General features: G+C 37.4%; 1 protein-coding gene and 1 long non-coding RNA gene across 2 annotated transcripts in view; both read right to left on the reverse strand.

Moving 5' to 3' along the window:
• The window catches only part of LOC136856224 (uncharacterized), a 43,307-nt gene extending 38,052 nt beyond the window's left edge, over positions 1-5,255 (reverse strand). Inside the window, exons 1-2 of the long non-coding RNA XR_010858289.1 lie at positions 5,029-5,255; positions 2,957-3,069 (exon numbers count right to left, since the gene is read on the reverse strand). This is a non-coding gene — a long non-coding RNA (uncharacterized lncRNA). The remainder of the gene's footprint in view (positions 1-2,956; positions 3,070-5,028) is intronic.
• Positions 5,256-6,545: 1,290 nt separating this feature from the next.
• Atg6 (Beclin-1-like Atg6) overlaps positions 6,546-15,000 on the reverse strand; it is a 10,332-nt gene continuing 1,877 nt past the window's right edge. The window contains exons 2-8 of the mRNA XM_067134062.1: positions 14,351-14,479; positions 14,097-14,254; positions 12,937-13,143; positions 11,043-11,230; positions 9,897-10,170; positions 8,995-9,218; positions 6,546-7,439 (exon numbers count right to left, since the gene is read on the reverse strand). Of these exons, the coding sequence (XP_066990163.1) occupies positions 7,319-7,439; positions 8,995-9,218; positions 9,897-10,170; positions 11,043-11,230; positions 12,937-13,143; positions 14,097-14,254; positions 14,351-14,459 (1,281 nt within the window). The 5' untranslated portion in view covers positions 14,460-14,479 and the 3' untranslated portion in view covers positions 6,546-7,318. The remainder of the gene's footprint in view (positions 7,440-8,994; positions 9,219-9,896; positions 10,171-11,042; positions 11,231-12,936; positions 13,144-14,096; positions 14,255-14,350; positions 14,480-15,000) is intronic.

Here is a 15,000-nt window from a genome sequence, read left to right on the forward strand (position 1 = left end):
TTTTTGAACAAAAAACAATTACAGAAAATGTAATTAAAGTTCTGTAAATAGAGAACAAATAACAAAGATTATTGTTTATCGTACATGTAAATATATTTAAATATATATATATATTATATAGCCTATATATATATATATGGCCTTTTTATCACAATGCCTTTTAAAGATAATATATTAAGTTAACAGCCTCTAAATTAAATGGCCTTTTAGAAGTTACACAACGGCCTTTTAAATATAAATCTTAAATGCTATATACAACATTCTTTTAGGGACTTTTAAAGTTACTATAAATAAAAGGCCTTCTAATGACAGGCCTTTTAATATAAGGCCTTCAAATGAAAGACCTTTTAATAGAAAGCCTTTTAACGAAACGCCTTTTAATAAAACATAACTCAAAATACAACAGCCAGTCTGTGAATCATAAAACCTTTCAAAGAACAATAATTCTACCGACCTACATATTCTCTACGAACAGACAAAAAAAAATGTAAAAATAACAGACATTTACAAGACAGACAGCTCGGCTGTCTAGACGGACAGTTCGTGAGACAAAGGGACATTGGATGGAGAAAAAAACAGCCCCTATAGAAATGAAACTACTTCCTGAAGAGTTTTTTTTTATTCTACACTCAACAGCCGTCAATTTTTTTTTAGGTTATAAAGCTTTTTTCGCTGCGGTACCATTATTTGGATTCTCTCTCTCTCTCTCTCTCTCTCTCTCTCTCTCTCTCTCTCTCTCTCTCTCTCTCTCTCTCTCTCTCTCTCACTAAGCAATGTAGATGAATGTAGAGACGGATATATTTCAATTTGTTTTTTGGTCATCAAAATATGAGAGAGGAAAAATATAGATATAATTCAATTTCATTTTTGGTCAGCGAGATATACGAGAGAGAGAGAGAGAGAGAGACAGAGAGACAGAGGCTGTACAATTCTACAGATGCCTCTCTCTCTCTCTCTCTCTCTCTCTCTCTCTCTCTCTCTCTCTCTCTCTCTCTCTCTCATAAAAGGGTTTGTATTTTGTCACCACGCAACACAAAACATTCCGTGTTTATTTTTGTTGATATCAATCTTTGTATTTTTTTTTCATTATCCATTTATCGGCTTATTTACCAATTTAATTAGTCGTTTATCTATTATTCATGCTTTCACTTCCTTATTTATCCATTATCTACGTTTATTTAATATTTTTCGAGGCAAACATGGGTTCAGAACGCCAGACTAAGAGTAGGGTACAAATTACTAAGTCTGGAACTCTGGTATGTGTACTTTATCATTATATACCTACACCCACCCCCTTACACAAACACCCACTACACCCACCCCCTTACCCCCCGGACAAAAAGGACCCCTTTCCTCTTTTTTCGGGGAATTAGGAACCACTAGACGTCCTGGATTGATTCTGCAGGGGTGGGGGTGGGAGGTAGAGGGGGTCTGTAGACCGAACAAAGGTATGCCTCTCCCCAAAAGAGGTGAATAGGAATGGTTACGTAACAGCAACATGTACCCGGAGAGAGAGGAGAGAGAGAGAGAGAGAGAGAGAGAGAGAGAGAGAGAGAGAGAGTACTTATGGGTACGCCTGGCTCACAGTAGGGGGGAAAATGGAGTAGGTTTTTATGTAAAGATTAAAATTAAAAAAAAAAAAAAAAGCAAGCCGTTGTATCAGACTCTTGTTCTGCCCTGACAAAGAAAGTTCTTTGAGGACGTAAAGTCCAATTTTTCCTGGGTATATCTTAAAGGCAGGATGTTAATGCGTATAACTAATGTGTATGTGTGTGTGCAGTGTGTGTGTGTGTGTGTGTGTATATATATATATATATATATATATATATATATATATATATATATATATATATATATATATATATATATATATATATATATATATATATATATATATAATCTTATATATATATATATATATATATACACACACCTGACATATACATATATATAGACATATATATTACATATATATACACACATACACGAGTATCTATACGTACATTACAAGAACTTTACACTACACTGAACACGGATAATCACGTTATATGAATCTGTACAGATCTTGCTTAACAAAAACACTAAACAAAAGAGTATTCTGTTACAGAATCATTACATGCATATTAAAATAATCAATATTAATTCTGACGTAGTAAAAATAAATGAAAATATAAAGAACATATTTTATAAATAGGACATAATCTTGTTCCAGAGCAAACTAAAAATGCTTTATAAAACGTCAAATAATAAAAAAAAACAAATAAATCTTATATAAAAATAAATTAAGATAAACAAGAAGCTAAAACGCTGCGAAAAATAATAAACAAAACAAACAAAATATATAAAAATAACCAAATCAACTAAAATAATCACCAAAAACACAAAAAAAAACGTTCAAAAACAAGCCCAGGAATCCCACGAGGAATCAGCAGAAGAAGAAGCTATCCGAAATGTAAACAAACTCATAGAAAACGGGAGTCTCTTCGAGACGTCTCAGGCGTAACTCAAACAAATACGATATTGACTGATTATGATTCTCCATTTGATCTGATGAGGAGTCGAGTGGAACTATTTTTTTTTGGGGGGGGGCGGCGGCGGGGATGAATTGATTAGTTGATGATGGTGATTTGGGGTGATGGGAGAGTCGTGTGAAAGTTTAGAGAGAGAGAGAGAGAGAGAGAGAGAGAGAGAGAGAGAGAGAGAGAGAGAGAGAGAGAGAGAGAGAGAGAGAGAGAGAATATATATATACATATATATATATATATATATATATATATATATATATATATATATATAGAGAGAGAGAGAGAGAGAGAGAGAGAGAGAGAGAGAGAGAGAGAGAGAATGGTTTGACTACACATAAAATATCGCAGGATGAGGTTGCAAGCCCTACACCCGACTCCGCCTCACCTGCAACCCACCGGAATCAGCTCACTACCAAGGCACTGAAACTCACCTCAGACCTCTGCCAGGATAAATTGATTGAGCTGTTGCATCATCTAGCGCCGAGACCGTTGCCATCGTAGGAGGGATTTGAAGGTAGGTGTGTAATTGGTAGTTATGTCAGACCTGAAAATAATAATAATAATAATAATAATAATAATAATAATAATAATAATAATACTTTCTAGGCATCTTTTGCCTCTCTCTCTCTCTCTCTATTTCTGTCTATCTATCTCTCTCTCTCTCTATTTCTATCTCTCTCTCTCTCTCTCTCTCTCTCTCTATTTCTATCTATCTCTCTCTCTCTGAGGGAAAGCTATTATTTCTCTCTCTCTCTCTCTCTCTCTCTCTCTCTCTCTCTCTCTCTCTCTCTCTCTCTTTCTCTCTAAGGGAAAGCTGTTATCTCTCTCTCTCTCTCTCTCTCTCTCTCTCTCTCTGAGGGAAAGCTGTTCTCTCTCTCTCTCTCTCTCTCTGAGGGAAAGCTGTTATCTCTCTCTCTCTCTCTTCTACCAAAGGCATGAACTAAATAATGATAAGTAATTATGAAGGAAAAAGTTCAATGTTGACAGAGAGAGAGAGAGAGAGAGAGAGAGAGAGAGAGAGCGAAGTTCACCTTTCTCTCTCTCTCTTCTCTCTCTCTCTCTCTAACCAAAGGTACCTGAGACGTCTCGCCAAATATTTGCTCAAAGTAAAAAAAAAAAATAAATCCTTTTAATTACGATAATGAGAAACTTTTAATGGCGAGTAAGTATATAACAGGTTGGTGTCTGTGTGTGTTTTTGGTTGTTTGTGTGTTTGTTTTTGTTTGGGTGGGGTTTGTTTGTGTGGGGTTTCATGTGCTTTTGTTTGTATGTGTTCATGTTTGTTCTAGTTCAAATGAGAACAGAAAAAAAACTGCCTCAAAAAATCTTTTTTTTTTTTTATTTGTTTTGGATGATTTTGGGACCAATAATTGCCGACTGTGAAGGTTTCTAAATGGATGGGTGGACCTCTCTCTCTCTCTCTCTCTCTCTCTCTCTCTCTCTCTCTCTCTCTCTCTCTCTCTCTCTCTCTCTCTCTCTCTCTCTCTGGGAGCCGAACTGACTCCCACAAGTATAAAGAGATTCCCTCTGTTGTCAGATTAACTTAGAGAGAGAGAGAGAGAGAGAGAGAGAGAGAGAGAGAGAGAGAGAGAGAGAGAGAGAGAGAGAGAGAAAGGCATTATCTACGAAACTGCTGAACTGACGTTCCCCAAAATGGCTTTGTATCTGAATTATTGGCTTTCTGCTCAATTTGATATATCCTTCTTTTTCCTTAGCTACGCATCGCATATGCGCGCGTGCGCGTACATGCGTATGTTTGTACACAATCTCTACGTTGTGATGCTAAACCGTAGAGAAATTTGAACTAAATCTGCTAAGTAATATATATATATATATATATATATATATATATATATATATATATATATATATATATATATATATATATATATATATGTGTGTGTGTATATAAGATAATACATTTGATGAATTAAAAATATATATTAAAATATTCGCTGTAATTTTTTTAGTAAATAAATGATTTATATTTTATAATAGATCAAATAAAATATCGTCTAATTTTATAATAAATCAATAAAACAAACTAATAAATTTGTGACATTTTAAAACTAATCATAAAATATTGACATTTTATGTCAGCTAAAATATTCGCGGTATATATTACAATAATAAACACTTAATAACCTCAAAATAATTGCCATATTTTATAAAAAAATAACCTAACACTCTAAAATATTCTCGATATTTTATAATAAATATAATAAATAAAATATACAAACTAAAATATTCGTTTTATATTAAATATAAAAACTTTGACTGAATTCCAACCGATTTCTGAAAGAAGTTGCTTTGTTTACATTCAGTCTGACCTGAAGATCCCATTACAAATCGGTTAATTATTTCATTCCTGGAGGTTAATCCATTACCCAGATACTTTCAAAATACAGTTTAGTGTTGTATCTTGCCGTATCATTGGTTAATTACGTCGTAAAATACAGTAAAAAGACTTAAAATATTAAAAAACATAAAATATTTTTCTCACCTCTCGTCTCAACCAGCGGGATCTTCGTAGACGTCGTCAACCGACTCCGCTTCATATTTTCGGTCATTTTTCACATATTTGTCCTTAATTTGGGTCATTATTAACCCTATGCCGTTCGTTAATACTCCATTTACGAACGTGAAGCGCGCAGGCGCGAAATGCACACTGTAAATGCGTTAAAATAACGAAAACACGAACGGAACTTTTGACGTAAATAAACGATTTTTGAGTCTTGGTAAATTTGATGAAGGCGATCCCGTATTCTTTCAGAATTTTTAATAATGGTTCTCATAAAATGTCGCTTATTATATCATTTAAACTATAATTAAAGACTTTAATTAATTTTAAAATGTTAAATTATAATTTTTAATGATAATTTTAATGAAAATTTTATCTATATATATGTATATATTAAAATTTTATCTTAATTTTGCGAGAGATAATACAAGTTTATAGTTCCCGTTTTCTTTATTTGAGCTATTTTCTGCAATAACTAAACTATTTAGACGTAAATTATTTCTAAGAACTTATAAATCTATCTCTCGCTTTTAAAATTAAATCTGACGTTATTAAAACATGACTAGTTATGAAAGAACGAAGTAAATAACGTTATTCTGTTCATAACGGAGTCTTGAGAGGAATATTAAGCTCAAAAATGCTAATTAAGTTATGGCTGCCACAACCCAGAATATCACGGGGAGGAAAGATAGTTTTATTTCTCAATCAGATTCAAGACTTGTCATTAGCTTAACTTAAATACGATCAAATTGGGAATTTAATAATTAATACTATATGTATACCTCGGAGAATTATCAGTCGATTCTACTGTAGAAGATTATGATTTATGAGAATTAGACTATTCACCCAAACACTAGGGTACTCCCAACCTTACTCTGCGTTTGAGACATTGAAAAGAGTGTGTTTAATGTTTTGCTGTTCTACTTCTTTAACTTTGATACCTCAACATGCCTGGCTTCAATTTTTAGCTCTCATTAAAAAACGACTCTTTTTAGACAAATAGCTAAGAGTCAGGAATTGCAAATGTTTTAGTTATGAGCATTTTCCGAGTAATTCCACAGTCCTGTTGTGTAACAAGAATTTTTACCATACGTTTGGAGTCAGAAATTGCAAATGTTTTAGTTATGAGCATTTTCCGAGTAATTCCGCATTCCTGTAATGTAACAAGAATTTTTACCATACATTTGGTGACTGGTTACACGAGGTACCCATATCTACAAAGGATAAATATCTAACAATGTTTCTGTACATTACAGCATACACTACTGTCAATATTTCCTCTAATTTCTATCAAAAATACATTATGCCTTCCATTCATAAATGATTACCTACATATAAAATTAACACATACTCATCGTCAGTAACCTCCAAATATCTTTTCCTTCATCTAAAACAACTGTCTAACCACATTCTTAACCTCATACCAGTTCCACACACTAAAGCAACTTTAAGTGCCTTTGTACTTACAATATCCAAGTGACAGTGAGAAACAAAGATTATTACACTTGTATAAACATTTATTTACAAACAAGACACGTTTACTTTACACGCATATCACATATGAAGGTTCCGTACTGTACGCGAGTCAAAATCAGCGACAGGATTCAGTACCGTACGAGGAAAAATGCACCTCGCATTACCACGTCTAAAACCACGTCTGCGAAATTTAAACAAATTCACTGGACGCGCCAGCGACTGGACTTGGCGACGTGATTACAGAAAACGAAGAAGGAAATATCACTGTACTTATAATGTAAGGGACAGTTTCATAACTTACTTATAATGTAAATAAGAAAGACTCGTGTTTGTTATGTACCGACCATAATTAAAACACTATTTACATCTTTTATCGTACCAATATCAGTCTGACAGCCAAAACAGTTCTCTGTTAGCTTAGTCCGATGTTCAGGGTGATTTTGCAACGAATGGCCAGGGCGTTTAGGACTGCACGGATCGACAATCACGCCTCGTGTCATCAATTCGAGATTTAAAAGGTATATCATCAATCTGTTGATTACGACGGTTTTCTCAGAGGTCCTCTGTCCAATGTTCAGGGTGATTTTGCAACGAATGGCCAGGGCGTTTAGGACTGCACAGATCGACAATCAAGCCTCGTGTCATCAATACGAGATTTAAAAGGTATATCATCAATCCGTTGATTACGACGGTTTTCTCAGAGGTCCTCATCACACTCCGATTACTAGCCTACTGTTCAACGTTGCACTGCGCAACGCTAAAGCTGCCCTCCTCGACGAATCCTCCTGCCGTCATGTTAGTTCTCGCCCTGGGAGCTGGAGAATAGCGCAGAGGAAACCCACGTTAAACCCCACTTGAGGTTCGTAAGCAAGAACTTCAAGGCTTTCGTCCACTGTTCTTCGCTGTTGAATTGCATTCTGGAAAAGATTATTATTATTATTATTATTTTAAGGTTATTTCTCTAACAAAATAGCAATGCTTTTCAAGATATGAAAGGTCCCTTCTTACTGTAACCAAAAACATGTACCACACTTATTGAGAGACTGTAAAAGATTAAATGGTCTTCTTTTTCTTCTTATTAATATTACTATTATATTAAGGTAATTTCTCTAACAAAGACAGTAATGTGTTTTGCAAAAATAAAAGATTCCTTCTTGCTGTAGCCAAAAAGAGGAACCACACTTACTGAAACTGTAAAAGATCAAGTAGTCGCAGTTTGTGGATAGAATCGTTAAAGGCACCTTTTAAAACTTGCTCAATACTGAGTTTGAGAAACAGTACCACAGTCAAAAATAATAACCCAGTGGGACTATAATGTTAATATCACAGATATCTCATTGACAAGAATAACTCTCAATTTCCTACTGATTAGATTAGTCGTTCAAATTTGTGCCTCAATCACAGGCCTGACTCAAACAAAACACTTTTTCAAGTGCAGCAAAATTCTAAGATTCTGGATAGCCAATTTGGGAAGGTGAAATGACCACCTTGAGACTGTTTATTTATACCTTACTCCAATTTTCACCTCCAAATCAATCAGAAATCTTTTTATTTTTGTTTTTTTGTCCTTACACAAGAACTTAATTATTATTTTTATAAACCGAAGGTTAGACCTACTCATATGGAACAAGGCCCCCAAAAAGGGGCCACTGGCTTGGAATTCAAGCTCCCAAAGAATGTGGCGTTCGCTACGAAGAAGTAAGAGGAACAGGCGCCAGTCTAAAGAAATTGGACAGCCCTAACGGCACGGCCTTCCAAACGAAAGTCAGTCTAGTTCCTAATCATTTAAAGGTGATAAAAATCATCAAGATAGTGTACTTTTCTCTTCATATTTCACACAGACTCATTTCTGGAATTAAACGGAATATAGAATTCTGGTCCATGGACAATTGCTGGGACATGCGAGTTCATTCAACGCTGACAGGGAAATTGGTATTCGAAAGGTTTGAAAGTTGTAACAGGAGAAAAACCTCAAAGCAGCTGCACTACGAAACAATTGTTAGGAGAGGGGTTGGGAAAGTAAGATGGACAAAAAGAGAATATGATTGGAGGTACAGTCAAAGGAATGAAAGGGGTTGCTGTTTGGGGTCGAAAGGATGCTAAAAAGAACCTTACGTGATGCCTACGCTGCATAGCGTGAGGTGCAATGACGGCACTAACCCCCTACAGGGACAAACTTATTGGAGTGTTCATGAATGTCATAAGTTCATATTAATGAGTGGATTTTTCACCTCAATATAATAGGAAAACTGAAATAAATGTTACTGTAAGCCACATAAACAAAGTAACCTTCCAGTCGACTGGAAAGTTTCACTGTAAAAGATTGGTTTGTATTTACAGCTAAAATTACAACATCAAATTTTGACAATTTCACCAATAAACCAAGATACGTGACCTGCAAAATCAAACTTCAAAAAATCACGACAAAATCTTTAAAACAACAAAACCGCGACCCGTCAACTCTAGACTCACTTGATCGACATGGAATTGTTGGAGGTCGGGTCCTCTATAAAGTGTTTGTTGATGCGGTACGGCAGACAGAACTTCGCCGACTGTCCCCCCTGGGCTTCGACGTGCTGCTGGAACTCCGCGACACACTCCAGGAAAGCCACCATTCCGGCATCGAATTTGGTGTCCCAAAGGAACCTGAAGCCTCCAGAACCGTACAGCGGGAGCTCGCGGTTCTCTCCGATCACCTGCGGAGACGAAAAAGGATGTTACAATGTCCCCTTCGGATTTGAACGATGCTGAATCATGGCGTCTAATCCTCAAAATGAGAGTTCGCGGTTTTCTCCGATCACCTGTGGAGATGAAAAAAGATGTGACAGTGTCCCCTTCGGGTTTGAACAATGCTGAATCATGGCATCTAATCCTCAAATTGGGAGTTCGCGGTTTTCTCCAGTCACCTGTGGAGATGAAAAAAGATGTGACAGTGTCCCCTTCGGGTTTGACCGATGCTGAATCATGGGAACCAGTCCTCAACTGTTGAGATTTTGAAGTTGTAAAATTATTTCATCCATTGGATACAAAGATACAGTGGTACAAGAAAATGTGAGGCTGATTATAAATGACACATTTTGAGGACTATGGCTGTGCCTAGACAATCAAGTTTTTGACACAATATTTTGCAAGGAACATATATTTGCTCTAAAACTTTTTCACAAAAATATTGTGTATGAAGACTTCAATATGCACCCTAGAAAATTACATTTTTGGTTTCACTTATTAAAAAGAAAAACTACATTAATAAATTCATAAATAGATAAAAAATGTATTAAATTGCAAGGTGAATAGCATTTGGGAAGTGTAACACACTGCATCAGATCTTCGCTTGAAACGTACCAAACCAAACCGACGGCATCCAAGACACTGACCTCAATGTAGGAGTGATTCCCAAAAGGCACGAGCCTATACTTGGAGAACTTGAGTCCTATCTTCCTCGCGAGGGAAGCGAGGAGAAGCACAGTCTGGCCCCAAGCGGCGTTGATCTCCGGCCAGGTGACGGGCGCCGTCGGGAGACGGCCGAGCCGGAGGTTGTTGATCGTTCCGAAGTGACCGGAGTACCAGATGTGGAACGTCGTGTTGAAGACGTTGGTCTTCTTCAGGCGTTCCAGCTGGTTCTGAGTGTACTGCAGCTGATTCTTCAAGCTGGGAAGGAAATTTATGCTTTAAAAACAAAACGTCACAATAAAATCTTCGCTTATGTCCGGCGTATATCTAGACCATTTTGTTATCCAGGATTCCCTGGGCATTACAACAAGTTCTTCTTCCTGCTAATTTCAATCTTATAGTAGTGAGAAATGACTACGCTTAAAAAGGGACGTATGAAACCTAGAAATCTGATCTGATGGTAGGATTAAAAACCTTGATGAGAATACAGTGCTATGAAAAATATAGGATCTTCTTGTGTAATCTTTCAAACAGTATTGAGAAACATTAAAACCACATACACACTCTTAAACACTGGCCATAAGAGGATTACAGATGTTAACACAAAGGTCAGGTAAGTTATCTGATAACAGCTGACATCAACCTTACAATAATAGACCTTAACATTGTCACAATAGCTTCACGCTATCACACTTTACATTATACAGACTTTATGAGACTGTTACCAGCTTTAAACAGCATCAATGTACCTTCTCTCATCCAAAATACTTATTTAAATCTTCAGACAAACTTTACATTGCAATGCATTAGAGTCCCTTAAGAAGTTATAGAAGCATTATAGCAAATTACAGAAACTTACAGCATTGCTGTAGGAATGGAAAATAAAATTTAGGACACAGGACAAGCACTGGGAATTACGGGGTCATTCAGCGCTGAAAAGGAAATTGAGAGTGAGAAGGTTTGAAAGGCGTAACAGGAGGAAAACCTCGCAGTCGCACTACGAAATTATCGTCAGGAGAAGGTGGAAAGTAAGACGGAAGAAAGGGAATACGAATGGAGGTAGAGTAAAAGCGTACTATTATCAGAGGAACCGACCGACAGCCTCCCACGCGAAAAACCAAACGTCCTACCTCCTGTTTTCGTCCTCCATCTGCGTGAGTTGGTATTTGTGAGAGCAGTACTCCCTCCAATATCGTTCCTCTTCGTCCTGCAGCCTGGCTTTCTCCTCCTCGTGCTTCTCCAAGATGGTCATGACGACCTCCTGTTCCTTCTGGGTCTCGGCCAGTTCAACCAGCAGGCGCTCTTCCTCCAACTCGAGCTGTAAAGGATAACGCAGGCGTTTATTTCGGAGAGGCGGTACCTACGAAAATAATAGGTCTTTGTAAGTTTCATAAATACTGTACCCTTGTCACTTTCTAACCTCCGGGACAAGCAATCCTTCCGTACCAAGATAAAAGTACTGTATTATTACTGCTACAAATAGTGAAGAGTAACGTAACCAAGCTATAAGGCTAGTCAAAAGAATGCTTTTCGAATAGCGAGTCCCCTGAGATCTGCATAGGATCAGGGTGTGAAAAGTACCTTCCTCATATGTAAGCCATACCTTGCAGACATCAAATTTTACGAATCAGGATCCCTTTAGGGAACATCTATCCGAAAGGAGAACTTTTCTTAAGCTCCCGACTCACCGGAGAGCGATGCCGTTCCCCAAGAAGGGTGATAACACCCACAGAAGACATAAGATTCCTACAGTAAGGTTCTGCCACAGGAAAAGGGAAGGTGGTGGTCCCAGTATGAGGTTAGCTGATTCTGACTTCGTAAACTTAACACAAGGGGTGTTTGGACTTGTATAATAAAGGTTTGTGTTAGATGACAATTTATTGTTACTACATTACTGAGAACGAGCATGATTCGTAAACACTGAGCAAGCCAAAAGGCCTACTATAATTCTGGACTTCTCGAAGGAACATGAGCAATCAAATGAGGAACAGAAAACATGAAAAATGGGTAGATTTCAAAATCCTAATCAAAGCTGAGGAACAATATGTAATTAACCGTTAAAAATAAATAAATAAAAGCAAAAATCCATGAAAGCAACAAGATGACACGGTACTGTGGTCCTCTACACACAACCCACTCCTGTTCCAAGACCTGCTTTGCAAATGGAACAAAGTTAAGTCTATGCATCAAGCATTATAGATAGCCTATGCCATATAGCACTGTCCAGTAATAAAGCTTTCTAACAAGGCATTTTGATCTTTGTACATAAAACAAAAGTTAAATGAAAATCTTTAATCTTCCCTTGAAAGGGTGGAAATGAATAGAATAGTATGGAATACGAAATTTTGGCCTAAAGCCAATCGCTGCAACCTACGAGACCATTCAGCGCTGAAAGGTAAATTGAGAACAAAAAGGTTTGGAAGGTGTAACAGGAGGAAGACCTCGCAGTTGCGCTATGAAACAACTGTTGGGGGAGGATGGAGAGTAAGATGGAAGAAAGAGAATATGAATGAAGGTAAGGTAAAAGGGATGGAAGGGGAAGTGGCAATGAAATACATGAAGCAAAGTTTATATATCCCAAATATCGCACACATAGGTTCGTATCTTTGAAGGTCTGTGTTTAGGAGACCACTGTACAGTGGACCCCTGCCTATTCGTGGTTCCAGATTCATGGATTTTCGCGGAACGTATATACACGTTATTCACAGGGAAATTCGACTATTTGCGGTATTTTTCATAGAGAAATATTCACTAATTACTGTATTATCATATTTTCGTGACTTAATGCACTTTTTTGTGATAAAACTATTAAAATACTCAGGTATAAGAGTTTTTAAAGGGTTTTTTGCGTTTGAACTATCAAAATAGGCAGCTATAACCATTTTTAGAGGGCTGTCAAGTATTCACGGGTTTAAGCTATTCACAGGGGGCTGTGGCATGCACTCCCATGAATACCGGGGGTCAATGTACTCGACAAACAATTCTAACTGTCAAAAACAAACAAAAAAATCCACTGCACCATACACTCTTGAGTTCATTCTCCAGAGCCGTGACGTCTTCGTCGGGCATCTTGTTCAACGAGGCCAGGAGCTGCTGGGACATCTGTGCCTGCTTCTGAGTCCGAGACAGAGTCGTGTCCATCATGTCCAGAAGGGCGTCCGTGCATTCCTCGCACAGCGGGTGGTCTATGTCGCTGTTCGAGCTGACCAGGTCGTACAAGCCGGTGACAACCTGGAGGAAATGGGGTAACGGTCATTTTTTTCAGGGTAAATGTGTACGAAAGGTCTAGTTCAGTGTAGAGAAATTCGTCTGCCATTTTCTCAAAAAATTTGACTGTTATCGTTCCATCTAGTACGAAGTTAAAGTACTTACAAACAAATCTTTTTGACACGTTTCTTGTTTTAAATTCAATTTCAAGGTTTTAAGATTGGAAAACACTTCGCAAAATCTTGGGGAAAAGACAGTTTAACAAGTTCCTTGTGTTATTTGTATTTATATAAACCATATTTAAATTTGCATAAATTTTGCAGCAGACATCAAAGTATCACAAATGCTAATATAGTCTAATAACTACCATTCAACATTCATCAAAGCTGCAAAAATCAGTTTATCACTGCACTGCAAGAAGAGATAAATTTAATGGACTTCTGTTTATAAACCTCAAACCATTGACCAATTTGGCCGCAACACACAAACTCAGGATGTCAATTAAAGTCTCACGACTTTAATAACTATGAATTCATCTAGACACCTACGTCTGACCTATGACAGACGAGCGAACGTGTGCTAAGCATAGGTATCTGACAAGCTGTCCTGTTAGCATAATTAGACCTTTTATAAAAAAAAAGGGCCAAGATTAACCATCTACTGAGCAAACAGTAAAAGATGTAACAATACAAATTAACCATTTCAATTGGAAAATACATGACTGTTATTATTCAACTGGAATGGCCAGAGAGAGAGATGTTCTAAAATAAACGGTAAAAAAATTAGGGCAACGCAAAGTTAGAGGAATGAAAAGCTAGGTTGGAGGAGGCCATTGAAGAGAATGAATTAGAACAACAAAGAAAGCAATATATCTGTGAACCACAGAAAAGCTAACGAACATTTTTGTACTGGCCTACCAAACCTCCCTTACTGACTGCCTGAACGCAGAAGGGAGTGATAACGCAGTTACGCCTCACCTTCAAAGGCTGAGTTTTCTCCGTGTCGTAGGACTCGCCGACCAGCATAAACCCGTGGTTGTGATGGCCCGAATCCGACAGGCGAAGGGGAGGGACGAGCTTGTCCAGAGACTCATCTGACGGATCGAAGTCGGCATCGATTCCCTGGTATATCGGTACTGAAGGGGCGATAAATAAGAGATTAACTTCTGTTTTGTTTGCAATAGCAACATTAAAATTACACAGACGATGACTAAACACGAACGTTAACTTACGAGCGAGTTCGGCAAGCGTGTGTTCGTTGAGGTGGGAGAAGCCTGCATCCAAATGTATGGGCTGCGTGCAGCGCTGGCAGACGAAATTCACGGTGACGCGAGGATCCATGGCGGGTCAAATCGGGGCATCTGAAAATGAATATAAGAATCATCTACACGTCAACCCTTCGGATCACAACACTGACACTAGAGTGAATGAGTTGGTTTTGTACATTAAAATAAGTAGAGTGATTTTCAGAATTATTATTTTTTTGTGATTATCGTTCTAACACCTCTGATTCGCTTCCTGTCTATTCCAGATTGTCCTTGTGGACTAAGTGACAATCTAACTGTGTCCCCTGCTTTGATATGTCTAGGAAGTCAACATCACTGTCGGTCCTGGTCGTTTCAGCTGTATCATTTAGGCTGTAGCATCCAAAACAATATAAGACATTAATGTATTTACCAACATTATTTTTGCACCCATTTTGCACATAAACGTGCTTACAGCCTAAACGACTTACGGCCGAAACGACCCGAACTCATCACCGTTTAGCACATTTACTGAACACTCGCTATAATATCAAGATTGTTCAACAGATCTTCACAACAGTGACACAAATGCCTTTTGTACTATTACACCAAGAAGTTTCACCAGTGCTTACAAACCT

The sequence above is a fragment of the Macrobrachium rosenbergii genome, chromosome 35 (assembly GCF_040412425.1).
Source record: "Macrobrachium rosenbergii isolate ZJJX-2024 chromosome 35, ASM4041242v1, whole genome shotgun sequence".
NCBI lineage: Eukaryota > Metazoa > Arthropoda > Malacostraca > Decapoda > Palaemonidae > Macrobrachium > Macrobrachium rosenbergii.